This window comes from Panicum hallii, chromosome 6, assembly GCF_002211085.1.
Source record: "Panicum hallii strain FIL2 chromosome 6, PHallii_v3.1, whole genome shotgun sequence".
Lineage (NCBI taxonomy): Eukaryota > Viridiplantae > Streptophyta > Magnoliopsida > Poales > Poaceae > Panicum > Panicum hallii.
This window is the reverse complement of record NC_038047.1, coordinates 38,697,790-38,711,332: the sequence shown is the minus strand read 5'-3', so window position 1 is coordinate 38,711,332 and position 13,543 is coordinate 38,697,790. Positions and strand designations below refer to the sequence as shown.

The 13,543-nt window shown below is 43.8% G+C and overlaps 1 protein-coding gene across 2 annotated transcripts; it reads right to left on the bottom strand.

Moving 5' to 3' along the window:
- Nucleotides 1–7,231: 7,231 nt before the first annotated feature.
- LOC112896398 (receptor like protein 22-like) lies at nt 7,232–10,724 on the bottom strand. 2 transcript variants are annotated; one of them, XM_025964353.1, is made up of 2 exons: nt 8,017–10,724; nt 7,232–7,941 (listed from the first exon to the last, which is right to left on the bottom strand). In XM_025964353.1, the coding sequence occupies exons 1-2, from the start codon at nt 10,686–10,688 to the stop codon at nt 7,317–7,319; spliced, it is 3,297 nt and encodes a 1,098-aa protein (XP_025820138.1). In that variant the 5' UTR covers nt 10,689–10,724; the 3' UTR covers nt 7,232–7,316. The 2 variants fall into 2 exon arrangements, with proteins under 2 accessions (XP_025820138.1, XP_025820139.1); XM_025964354.1 differs by having other exon boundaries at nt 7,232–8,956; nt 9,344–10,722.
- Nucleotides 10,725–13,543: the final 2,819 nt, after the last annotated feature.

Genomic DNA, 13,543 nt, shown 5'->3' with positions numbered 1-13,543 from the left:
CATATACTTTGACAGCTCACTCAAGCTCGGTGGTGGCGGCGCGGGAGTGCTTTTCATCAGATAGAGAGGAGAACAGCTTAAATACATTTTCCAAATACTATTCGAGGTCTCTAACAACGAAGCCGAGTACAAGGCTTTATTGCACGGGCTACGCTTGGCAGTCTCTCTGGGCATCAAGCGACTACTCATCTATGGTGACTCCTCACTGGTGGTTCAACAAGTCAACAAGGAGTGGGACATCAACAAGGATACCATGGACGCATACATTACGAAAATACGTAAGCTCGAGAACAAGTTCTCGGGGTTGGAAATTCACCATGTGATTCGCGACAACAATGTTTACGTGGTTGTTCTCTCCAAACTGGGCTCTGATCGAGCTAATGTCCCACCGGGAGTTTTTGTTCACAAGTTGCATCACCCTTCCATCAAGGCACCAGACTCAGGTTCCATCGCTCGGGGTCCTCAGGAACCCGACCTAGAGGTCTTGATGATCGAGGTCGACTAGAGGGTGGTCTTCATCGACTACATCCAGGAGCACAAACTATCCCCAGCGTCAATCCAAAAAGTGCTGAAGCTACTCGCATCCTAAGGCGCAGCAAAGGGTATGTTTTAGTCGGGGGTAACCAGTACAAGCGTGGATCAGCATTAGGCATACTCATGAAGTGTGTCAGCATGGAGGAAAGCAAAGAGATACTCCAAGAGATCCACGAAGGCGTATGCGGGAACCACGCGGCTTCTCGCACACTAGTCGGCAAGGCATTTCGATTTGGTTTCTACTGGCCGACTACTTTGGCAGATGCCGAAGCACTCGTTCGCCGGTGTACCAACTGTCAATTCTTTGGCAAATAGTCTCATGTTCCGGCTCATAATCTCATCACCATACCACCTTCATGGCTGTTTGCATGCTGGGGCCTGAACATGATAGGGCGCTTAACAACTGCGCCAGGAGGTTTCACACACGTGTTGGTGGTTATTGATAAGTTTATCAAGTGGATCGAGTACAAACCTATCGCAACGCTCTATATGGATTGAGTGGTTACTTTCATCTACGATATCTTACATCATTTTAGCTTTCCCAACACTATCATTATAGATCTGGGATCCAATTTTCACGCGCATCAGTTCTGGGATTTCTGTGAGCGCAGCTCCATCGAAGTCAAATATGTTTCAGTGGCTCACCTGCGGGCCAGTGGTTAGGTTGAGCGTGCCAATGGCTTGATTCTTAATGGATTGAAGAAAAGACTCTATGATGAGAACAACAAAAAGGATGGTAAGTGGATCAATGAGATCTCATCAGTAATCTAGGGCTTCGCACACAACCAAGCAAAGCCATAGGACATTCATCTTTCTTTCTCGTATACGGGTCTAAAGCTATATTACCAGCTGACGTGATATGGAAGTCTCCACGACTGGAGATGTTTGAAGAAGGCGAGGCTGACACCGCACGACATCTCGAGTTCAACTCAGCTGAGGAAATCAGATGTAATGTTTTGTTCCAGTCGGCCCGTTACTTACAAGGCGTTCGTCATTACCACGACAAGAATGTTCAACGATGCTCTTTCAATATTGGAGATATGGTCCTTCGATGAATCTAGGATGACATCGGGTTACACAAGCTCAATTTGTGATGGGAAGGGCCTTTCATTGTGCATAAGGTTACATGACCTGGATCTTATCGTTTATAGTACCCTGATGGCCAAGTTGTTCCTAATTCTTGGAATGTCGAGCATCTACGCTGTTTTCATCCTTGATCAATTAGGATATTTTCTATTGGTGCCTGGAGATTATTACTTCCAGTACTACTTCATTTTACTAGTTTACGACTGGTATTACGTGCAAGTTTGCTGAAGGGGCCTCGCTCCCATACTTCGAGTAACTAATTACTAGTTTACGACTAGTACCTTGAGTTACTGATGGGGCCTTGCGCACATACTTTCCACTACAACTTCATTTTACTAGTTTACGACTGGTATTACATGCAAGTTCGCTGAAGGGGTCTCGCTCCTATACTTCCCGTAACAAATTACTAGCTTCCGACTAGTATCTTGAGTTACTAAAGAGGTCTTGCACTCATACTTTCCAGTACAACTCCGTTTTACTGATTTACGACTGGTACTACGCGCAAGTTTGCTAAAGGGGCCTTGCTCCCTTATTTCCGGTAACATATTACTAGAATTCGACTTATACACTATGTTATTGAAGGGGCCTCGCTCCCATGGCAAGAGGTTTACTAGTTTACGACTAGTTCTACATCTATTCGACTATTTCGACTACTCATCTTGACTGCAATCCTAGTCGGGATCGATTCCAACTAGATGGCTTCATCGACTATTCAAGACTCAGCGGCTACTTGCCCAATGCCTAGCCTCGGGGGCTAGCGCCACCGTTTGCTACGTCTACTCTATGCTTATCATCTGGCTCCTTGGCTCGAGGGCTCGATGGGACAAGACACTCAGCGTGCTTCAAGGGACAGCTCTCATGCTTACATGCTGGACGTTGTAAAACTACTCGACAACACCCGATCCAAGAGGCTTTTAAGATTTATCTTTGGTAGATGTTTGTTAACCATTATTTTAAAGATTTTATTCCAAAATAAAAGGTTTGTTTAGATTATTACCTAGAGGTCTTATTTTTTTGGCTCAGGGCACAAAGATTGATTTGAGAGGTAATTTTGGGTATTTGTTGGAGATGTTATTTGTTTAACCATTTTTTCAGGGAATTTATCCCCAAAAAAGAGATTTTTCAAATTTACTAAACCGATTTGCTCATGTTCACCATCAAGTCTTTAACATCATATATTGCATGCCACAATTATTTGGATCCTTAATTCCAAATCTTGGGGATTTGGATTCAAGGCTCGGGGACTGCAGGACACGTGTCATCAGCAACTTATTTTTTAAATCTGCTAGAAGATAAGGATAGAAGAATCAAGATTAAATTGACCCTCAGCCTGATTCTACGAGTCAATCTAAGGCTTGGAGGCTACTCCATATGGAGTGCGAGTTTAATCGCACCCCATATAAAAGAAGACCGGACAACTACTCGGGGTACGAGCACCTCACAGCCTCGACGCAGCCAAGGAAGTAATCGGAGGATGCCTTCAAGACGAAGTTCGGGAGAACTCGAAGATGCCTTCAGAAGTACTCGGACGCCTGCAGTACTCGGCTACGAAGAGTTCGGGGGCTTGTCAGACCCGGGCACACGGGACTGTCTTCGTGGCGTACTTCTCTTAGGATACTACGGGATGGGACATAGCCCACGCGCTACATTTATTGTAATTAGTGTAGTAGAACTGCTCATACAGTAGCGAAACTAGTCGGACACGGTAGAAAACTACCCGACAAGTACTCAGATAGGACTCCTGGGTTTGTATCCGACTAGAACTTCCATGTAAACCTGTCCCCCCAGACTATATAAGGACGGGAAGGGACCCGACCTCTCGGGGACAATCACCATCAAAGGCAATACAAACCACACAGGACGTAGCGTATTACGCTCTCGGCGGCCCGAACCTGTCTAAACCTTATGTTCCTTGCACCTTCGAGTTTCTGATCTCGGTGACACTCTACATGCAAACTCACTACCTCGGGGGTATCCCTCAGTGGGTGTGGCAGTAAAATACCGACACATTGCACATGGGGTGGCTAAATTAGAAAAGGCTTGGCCATTCTCTTGTGTTCCTGAAGATTTTTATGGTTCTCTTTGCTGTTTTCTGTAGAGAATTTGTAAAGAATATTAACTCTCATAGGACACAATTTTGAGTATCGCATTGTACTTTTTTGCGAGTTTAGGGCGGCGGTGGAATTTACTTTTCATAAATTTGGAAGGTGATTTGGTGGTCATTTTGTTCTTAGGAAACAAAATCAATTGGTTACTGTTCACTTGATTTAAGTGACGGGGCGGATGGAAATGCAAATAAGAAATAGAAGTTAGAGTCAATGCGGCATAAGGGAGGAAAACTTTTCAGGATTATGGAAGGAATTGAGACTTCTTGGTATCAAATAAAGAATTTTCTCTAGTATATAAGTGTACTAAATGCTATTTTGCTCCACTGTAGCTGGTTAGTATGCTTAACCGGAAGCTTTCGGTTGCTCCTTTTTTCACTGTAAATGACCAATGCATTCACAAATCAAGTTAACACAAACAAGAGTATGATTAAAGTATAGAATAATCATGTTTTGTACTGTAGCGCAGATAATAGCCCTGTACCGAAATTGGCTGGAGCTCCCTCCTTTAGCTTCTTCCAATAAGGCACTAATGGAGGAGTACCAACCACGTGGGAAAGGAGAATTGCAAGAACTGGTTTTCAGAAACATTGTTTTTGGACACAATTAAGCTGCTACTGAGGGCACTTGGGCCGTATCTCATGTCTCGGGTTATACAACTGCCATCTAGATCATCTCTAAATTTTGATGCAGCCCAACAAATCCACTCAAATCAGCCCATTGAGTAGCTAAAGTCCATTGGCCAGCCCAGTTGTGCCATTCTTTTCTTAGCTATACAGAAGAGGAAAAGAACAAAGCTAAAAACGAAGAAAAGTAACTAAATATTTTGCCTTGCTTTATGCACCGAGCTGAATGGAGTTACTTCCCTTTGATAGAAACATGTCTAGATCGTATAGGATGAGCTCTTCTTTCCCTTCCTCTCTTCCTCTCTCTGTTGTAAACAATTTTTAATTTTCTTTTTTTAAAATTTTTAATTTTTAATTATTGTATATAGAGCTATTTGTTAACTAGAACATTAAACGCGCTTTGCGTGCCCTATCACAATTCTAATATTGGGTATGAAAATATCTATAATAAAATAACAGCATATTTTGAAAGTATGCCAATGTATAGTTATAGGTTACATGTTTATATCTTATGATCAGAATTTATAGTTACCAAATAATTTAGCTATACTGATCCAAATAAGGAGAAAAGTGAATTTGTTTATAGCCATGAGCTTAACAAACACATGTATTCCTAAAAAAAAAGAAAAAGTGTGTATCGATCTAGTTTTTTAAGGTCATCAGACTTCACACCAGACACATAAAAGGATGATTGAAATGGGTGCATACAAAATGGATGCGATAATCAAACTAAAAAATGACCAGAATTTATGCATCGTCGCTTGGGCTGTAAAGAAAAAAAACTATATAAATCATGTCACTTGGTTCTATATAATTAGGACATGCAAAAGACTTGTTACCTAGATCTCGTCCAAAATATTAGAATATGTGTGCAAACTAATAAGTGAAGACGATGCACGGAATTACCTAATTTTAGTATAGGCATCTGCACTATTATTATCATCATCATCATCTCCGCCGTCACCTTCCTGGCAGTTTTTTTCTAGAAGATGAGCGAGACCTATAAGTACATATAAAAATTTATATTTTATTTCTGTTACACAATCGACAAAAACTAAAAAAATAGGATGTTAGTGGACCTAACTTTTCTTTGTAATATATTTCGTTGTCTTGTTTGTAGAATCATCAGATGCATTTGCATTGAAAGCAATAACAATGCCTTATGACAAAATACGCTAAAAACAAGCAATTAAGGTCACTGCAACTCAGCTACTCGTGTGGTTATCACAGACAGACTACTGCACCATGCCTAAATTAGCTGCAAGTTTTTTTTTCAAGTTGACTAAATACATTAAGGGCAGGTCTAATCACATATTTTTTACTTCTTGCGTGTATAAGAAAAAACATATTAGTAACTCAAAATTTGTCGTACAATATTGAAATGATGTGTTGGTGTTTTCTTTCATTAATATGTTATCTAACCTGCTGGTAAGGGGCATAAGTTTATACATTTTTTTTAAGAATAACAAATGATACATTATAAATATTAAGTTGAACCAGATACACACGGCAACAGGGCAAATTGTTTACGTCCGAGCAGCAGCAAAGCCGAGCGAGGGGGCCCAGCCGCCGCGTCACGAGTCCTCTGAAGCACAACGCACACCGATTCCGTGAAGCGAGTGTAACTCAGCTGATAAGGTTTTTTGTGGCGGAACCTGCTCATCCGGATTTGATATTGTAGACTCGACATGGGTTCTCGCATTTTTCTGAATTATTCCAATATTTAACTGGCGCTATTCTTTCAGTGGTAGGCGACATGTCCGTCGACAGCGAGATGCCTGTGTTGACTTCCGGTTCAGTATTTCGGAGATGCTTGTATGGGTGGAAGGTACTGTATTTTTGAGTGATTGTGCGTTGTAGATAAACATCTGCGTCTTTACTGAAAAAAAAAACGAGCACGAATTCCACACAGCAGACCATCTCGGTGCTGATGAGTGGAACATCGTTGTGTGTCTTATTCCACTGTATTAAGCACTCTAGCCTTGTACAGTTGTACGGTTCTTGCATATAAAAAAGAAGCATGCATTTTCTATTTTCTTTTTGAAGGGGAGTGTGCAGTTCCTATTGGCTGCAGCCTTTTAGACTTGCAGTTGTAGCGCTCGGAGCCGGAGAGCTCGCGTGGGGCGCCACGCGTCGCGGGAAGTCCGGAGGGAGCTCCAAACGCCAGCATTTTTAAGAGAAACTCCAACACGAGTCTTAAAATGAGTTGGAAATTGAAATATAGAACTGAACACTAAAATAACTGATCCAACAGAGACCCTATTTTACAAATAATTATCAAATTTCTTTTGGTCCGAACGGAACGGGCCCCCAATCAGGGACTCGAAACCAGCGGTCCTGTATGTAGGCGGGAAACAACGCGTGAGGCAACAACAAAACTGAATTAGTTGGAAATGATGGGATTTGAGACCCGAGGGTTGGAGATTAATAAATTTTATAGGTCCTAAACTAAACAAATCAGACTCTAATATAAATTTTAGGATCCAGATTTAGGACTTCACGTTGGAGTTGCTCTAAAAAACCCAATAAATCTTCAATTTCCTGAAGTGTATAAGTTTTATTTAAATGAGAAAAATGGATGACGAGCATTTGATGTTGATCAGTGGCAATCCGGTTTTTCATGTAGTAAGTTCGAAAGGTAAGCTTTGTTAATTTTTCAGCAGTTTTAGTTTTATATTACCGTTCTTTTTCCTGGCATACCAGAGTTTCGTTCCCTAATAAATCAAATCAAATAAACATCGTATAATATATTAGTAGATATGAAAGTTTTAGATGAGATCCCCAACTGAATTTCTTCTTTGAAAAAAAATAGTATCTAAACATACAACAGCACCACATAAATTTATTCACCAAATTTGAAATATACATACTTCAACGATGTCCAGCGAAAGCACGGCCTAGTCTCGCTCATATTCTTGCACACATCACTGAGCCATACACGTACTAACATACATGAAATCTATTTTCAGTGTCGACGGCGACAGATCCATGGCTGCACAACCTGCAGCCAAAACTTGTCGACATGCCAGTACACCCAGCCCCTCCCGTTACCCCACAGCAGCATGGTCGCAGCCACAATGGCCAAACCCGAAACGACCCCTACCTCAACTGACAAAAATTCCCAGTTCAGCTCTTTTGAAGAGCCCGGTGTAGCAGCAGCTGACGGTGCGTGGTTCGTCTCACACAGCCGTGCCAGCGGCTTCCCACACAGCCTGTCGTTCCCCAGAAATGAGGTGTTTGGGAACGTCAAGAACTGGCTGGACTGCGGTATCATCCCTGACAGGTGGTTGTAGGAGAGGTTGAGCACCTCGAGGAATGACATCGCCGCCATTGCGGGTGGGATCTCCCCGGAGAGCTGGTTGTAGGAGAGGTCAAGTGACTCCAGCTGCAGCATGTACGCGATCCTGGGAGGGATCTCGCCGGTGAAGGAGTTCCTGGACAGGTTGAGCTGCTTGAGAAACTTCAGGTCGCCGATCACGTTGGGGATGACACCCATGAAATTGTTGTTGGAGAGATCGATGTACATGAAGACTGAAAGTATCTGTACCAGTGTTGTTTCTTGCCCCTTGAGGGAGACCGTGACCGATTCCCTGTAGTATAAGGGAGACCGTGACCGATTCCTTGGAGATGATGGTAATAATAATGTTCCAATAATTTCAACATACATGTTGGGAGCTCCTGGAGAAATCACCATCATAGCCTTGAACTGCTTGAGGAACCGTGTAGGTATGCTACCGTTAAAAGAATTTGAAGAAAGGTCCAGAACCTGCAGCTCTGGAAAGAAAGGATGCGTCTGTTTGTTCATCTCGTAATCAATGGGACCATGAAACCTGTTTGACTTCAGAACAAGCACTTTCAACAAAGGCAGAACTCCTAGCCACTCTGGATACGTATCCACTATCATGTTGTTACCGAGGTCCAGGACTTGTAGCATTTGACAGTTGATCATAGACACCGGCAATTTTCCTTCCAACTTGTTACCGTTGAGATCTATTATTTGAAGGGCACATTTATTGATGATGTCTTGAGGCAAGGGTCCATGGAAATTGTTACCTCTTAGATTCAGTATCTTAAGACGCTCTTTGCGTTTCAACAAACAGGGTGGTATTAATCCACTGAAGCTGTTAAAAGAAAAGTCTAGAACTTCAATATAAGTTGCACTGCAGATCAAATGGGAAACTTCTCCAATAAGGCTGTTGTTTGCCAATGACAGGGATGTAGCAGAGCTAATGCGTGACCAAAACTCAGGCATGATAGAAGAATTGAAATGGTTATTGGAGTAGTCCACTCGCTCTATTCCCCATGGGGGTAGTGGGAGAGCCCCCTCAATCTTGTTGGAATGGAGATCAAAATCACAAATTGATGTATTCGATAGATTTGTATTAATGCTGGTAAATGAATTATGAGAGAGGTTAAGAGCAAAATATCCAATTCCCCATATCCAATCAGGTATGTGCCCACCAATATTGTTGCTTGAGAGGTCTAAATAAAAAATGCTGCTCTGGTGCATCAAGAATTTAGGTACATATGATAGGTTACATGATGCCAACCCCAAATGGTCCCAAAAATTTGGATATTCTGCGTAGGAGTGATTACCATCTTCAACTACAACAGACAACTTATTATAAGATAATGATAGATAGGAGAGCATCTTGTAATTTTTTATGAAGCTTAGGTCCACAGTTCCAGTGAGATTATTTGATGAAAGATCGAGCCATTCTAGTCCTACAAATTTTGACAACAGTTTTGGGAGAGGTCCTTCTAGTTTGTTTAAACTAACATCGATCTTTGTCAAACTAGAAGATATATTGGGATACAATAGAAAATTTCCTATGAAATTGTTTTGCGAGAGATCTAGATACTTCAAAGAAGGGTGAGAAAACAGAGATGCAGGTATCGCACCACTTATCGAGTTCTTACTAAGAGTAATTCCGGTTAGGTTGTGTAGAGAAAGGTAGCCATCTGAAGGTAATGAACCAGTTAGGTTGTTACCTGACAAGTCAACCCTCGAAATCATTGGCCACTGAGAAAAGGACGGGATGGGACCATAGAGCAGGCAATTAGATAGGTCCAATTCAGTTAGATTTCGGAGGTTGCCGATAGACTCTGGTATTTTTCCTGAAAACTTGATTCCACTGAGCCTCAAAACCTGCAAAGCGCTACCTTGTATGAACTCTGGCGACTCTACACATAGATTCTCATTTCCCGATACATCCAGATACATTAAGCTTTTAATACGAAATATCCAAGATGGGAAGGTCCCTGTCAACCCACAACTGCAAAGAATAAGAACTGCCAGCGATGAGAAATCTGCAAAATGTTGTGGCACAGGAGTAGGGCCACTGATATTTGTGCCATCAAGGATCAGCGTGGAAAGAAATGGGAGCTTAGTAAGAACAGTATCTAAACGGCCGCTAGTGATCGTGCACCCACGCATGGTCAGCTCTTTGAGACCTGATGCTGTATTGGTAGAAGAGGCATGTGCCAAATCGGTGGGACTGGCCGAAATGATCATCTCTATAAGCTGTAGTTTCTGGAGATTGCCAAGGCTGTTAATTAAGGTATGAAGGCTCAAAATTTTAAGATCAAAGCCTGAGAGGTATAGCGTGACTAAATTGGCAAACTTGGAATGAAATAAGAGATTAGCAAGATCAGTATCAAAACGGCCACCGGTGATCGTGCACCACCCCATGATTAGCTCTTTGAGACCTGACGTTGTATTTGTAGAAGAGGCATGTGCCAAATCGGTGGGACTGGCCGAAATGTTTACCTCTTCAAGATGTAGTTTCTGGAGATTGCCAAGGCTGTCAATCAAGGTATGGAGGCTCAAATTTTTAAGGTCAAGACCAGAGAGGTTTAGAGCAACCAAATTGGAAAGTTGTCCGTTCTCGACGGGCAAAGCACCAGACAAACCAGAATACGAGAGGTCAAGGTACTTGAGTTCTGTGAGCTGCTCAAATCCGCGGTTTGGCCATGGATTTGCATCAAAGTTGTTGAAAGCAAGGCTAAGGGAGCGAAGGGAGGTAAGTTCAAAGATGTCTGATGAGCTGAGATTACCCGAGATGCAGAGACTGGACAGGTCGAGAGCAGTGACATGGCCCGACGTGCCGTCGCATGTTACACCATCCCAGGTGCAGCAGCTGGTATCTACCTTCCACGGCAAAAGAGTTCTGTAGAATGAAAACCTCGGATAATTTGAGTCTGTATCCGGGAAGCGGAAGCTAGCTCTGAGGCGTAGCAGGGCAGCACTTTGATCTTGGTGGCATCCACCCCCGCTGGTAGCGAGGATGACGATGACCAGGAGAAGGTAGCTGGGAAAATGATGCAAGCAAACCATGGTTTGATGCTAGTGGTGACTTGAGCAGAGAAGGTGCTCGGTGCTTATATATATAATGTATTGTGAATGACAGTGCGAGGGCTAGGTTAGAAAGCAAGCTTTAATAGGCTGTAGATGGATGACATAGGCGAGGACCAAGACTTCGAGTCGACGGTGAGGGAGCAAGTCTTCGAAAAAGTAAATAAATATATAGTTAGAAAGATGCTCTCTTTTTTTCTAATTATTCTTTTACTACGATATGTAGTGTAATTTTCACCGCAATATATGATGGTTGTCATCATAGTATAGTAGGAAATTAGAAATGAAGTTTGGTACAAGTATGATCTAGTACTATGGCCAACAAGATAGTAAGCATGAGTGGAGAAATCGCGAAACGGAACACTGACATGTCAATGACAGAGAAAGGTCTCGCAACAATAATTCTCCGGAGACTTGTCTCTACCCTATTCCACACGGAACACTGATGACATGCATTTCCATCTCTACTAGCTCAGCAGCGGTCAACTTTTTGTATGAATTCAACTTTTTCAGGACTATTCCACACGGAACACTGATGACATCAATCTTCGCAAATGGAAAAGGAACACTTAGTTGTATGAATTCAACTTTTCCAAGACTATATTCATACATGGATATGCTGTCACACTACGGGCTGCGGGCTCTACATTTTTGGGCATGCCCTACACGATGATTTGTCGCGGATACACACTGCTACACAATAGCTCAATAGTCCCGGTTGGGAACCCACGATGGTTCCGGTTGGTCCGAGACTAAAGGTCCCGACCTTTAGTCCTGGTTATAGCAATGGGGACTTGAAAAATCTTTTATCCCGGTGAGTGGCAAAAACAGAGACCAAACGCTGAAAAAAATAAAAAAAGCTTCACGCCCCACTGGCCACGCAGCGCCGCCGCCTCTCGCTGCGGACCGACCCGCTGGGCCGTGCGCTGCAGGCGCGGCTCGCCGCAGCCCCGCGCTCCTGGCGCCGCTCGACGCGGTCGCCCGTGCCCCGCGCCGCCGCCGGATGTGGCCCACGCCACCATAGGCGCCGCTTGCCGCTGCTCGCCCGGGCCCGCGCCGCCGATGCCGCCAGCTGCGGGCGCTGCACGCCGTTTGCTGCGAGCGCCGCTTGCCGCGGCCCTGCGCCATCGCTGCCAGCCGCGGACCCTACATGCCGCCGCCAGACGCGGCCGGCATCGCCATTCGCCGCGGCTCTCCCGAGCCCCACGCCGCCGATACTGCCAGTTGCGCGCTGCACACGCCGGGCGTTGCAGGCGCCGCGGCCCGCCCCGCCGCGGCCAGCTGCGGACATTGCACGCTGCCGTGCGCTGCGGGTGCGGCTTGCCGCGGCCCCGTGCTGCCGCCGCTCGTCGCAGCTCCTGACGGCTGCGCCGCCCTTGGCTGGGCCCCTCCATGCTCCGCTGCTCCTGGTGGCTTCACTAGACGCTAAGGAAGAAAAGGGAGGAAGAGGGAGCGGAGAGGGAAGAGGATAAGGGGGGAGAGAGGAGAGGACGAGAGATCAAGAGATGAGAGATGAGAGAGATAAGTAGATGTCCTGATGTGTTTGCCGAAAAGGGAAAAAACGCAGCTCAACTTTTCGTACTGGTGCTATCCTCCATGTGAAACTAATATGCTGATTTTAGTCCCGGTTGGAGGCTCCAACCGGAAGGCTCCAACCGGGACAAATAGTGCGCGGAACCATTAGTCCCGATTGGTGGGATTTTTAGGCCCGGTTGGTATCTCTAACCGGGACTAAATACCCCTCCCCCCTCCTATGGCCCCTAACAGTTGGACCTGGGACTAATGTCTTTATTAGTCCCGAGTCCAAATCCATCCGGGACAAATGTAAAAAATGAATGAGGGGATCTGTAGTAGTGACAGTCTATCGATGAATTTAGCCATACTACTAACCGGCTACTTGAACTCTCAATTAGTAATGAGCCTTGAAATTAATCACAGTGTCAAAGTTAGAAAGCAACAAAACGGCTGCCCCACTTGAACTCTCAAGAGCCTTGACTAGAGTTCAAACAATGATTGAGCTGGATTTTTTCCCCTTAGTAATGTACCAGCATTTAAATAGTGGCACAAATAAGTTGGTAATGAACGGCTTCTAACCAAACATTGCCGATGGATAACAATATTTTTCAAAAAATATATATTGTCCGTGCCATATACTAACTATATAAGATCCAAAACCGTGCTATGCACGTTAAGGGTTTTGATTCAAAACCAAAACAAAATTACATCGCCAGTCTAGCGGGGAGATGGCAACGTACAACATATGGACCAAAACTGTGTCGTGGCAACAGTGTGGCAGCAACTTTCTCCTAGTAGACATCACCGAATTAATTCTCCAGAGATTTCTCTACCCTATTCCACACGGAACACTGACATACATTTCCATATCTACTAGCCTAGCAGCGCTCAACTTTATGAAATTTTGGGGTTACCAAAAGCATGACACTGACAACTTGCAGGTCTTGCGGCGACCGAACCATCCACTACAAGGATCGAAATGTTTTGTTCATCAAAAAATTTGTATACACAAATCCTCACGAAAGGAAAAAAAAGTTTAGCACACCTTATTTATAAATTTAACTTTTCTATAAATATATATACGGTGATAAAGGGTCTAAAGATTTAGCGCAAAGAATTTAAGGTTAGGGCTAAAAAAGAGCTGAACTTTTATTTTATACAATTTTGAGATACACAAGAATCAAGTTGGATTGTGAAAGGAGCAATATGACGTAGATCCATTACCACCACTTGCACTATTCATGGGACCTGAATCTTTTGGCATGCTCTACACGATGATTTATCACGGATACAGTCTTTTGCTGAATTCAACCATGCTTTTT

What these genes read in the sequence shown, in the direction of transcription:
- LOC112896398 (XM_025964353.1), bottom strand. Translation starts at nt 10,688, where the DNA reads ATGGTTTGCTTGCATCATTTTCCCAGCTACCTTCTCCTGGTCATCGTC. An exon ending in TCTCCAGGAGCTCCCAACAT is followed by an intron (nt 7,942 to 8,016) that starts GTATGTTGAAAT and finishes CTTATACTACAG; the next exon opens with GGAATCGGTCACGGTCTCCC.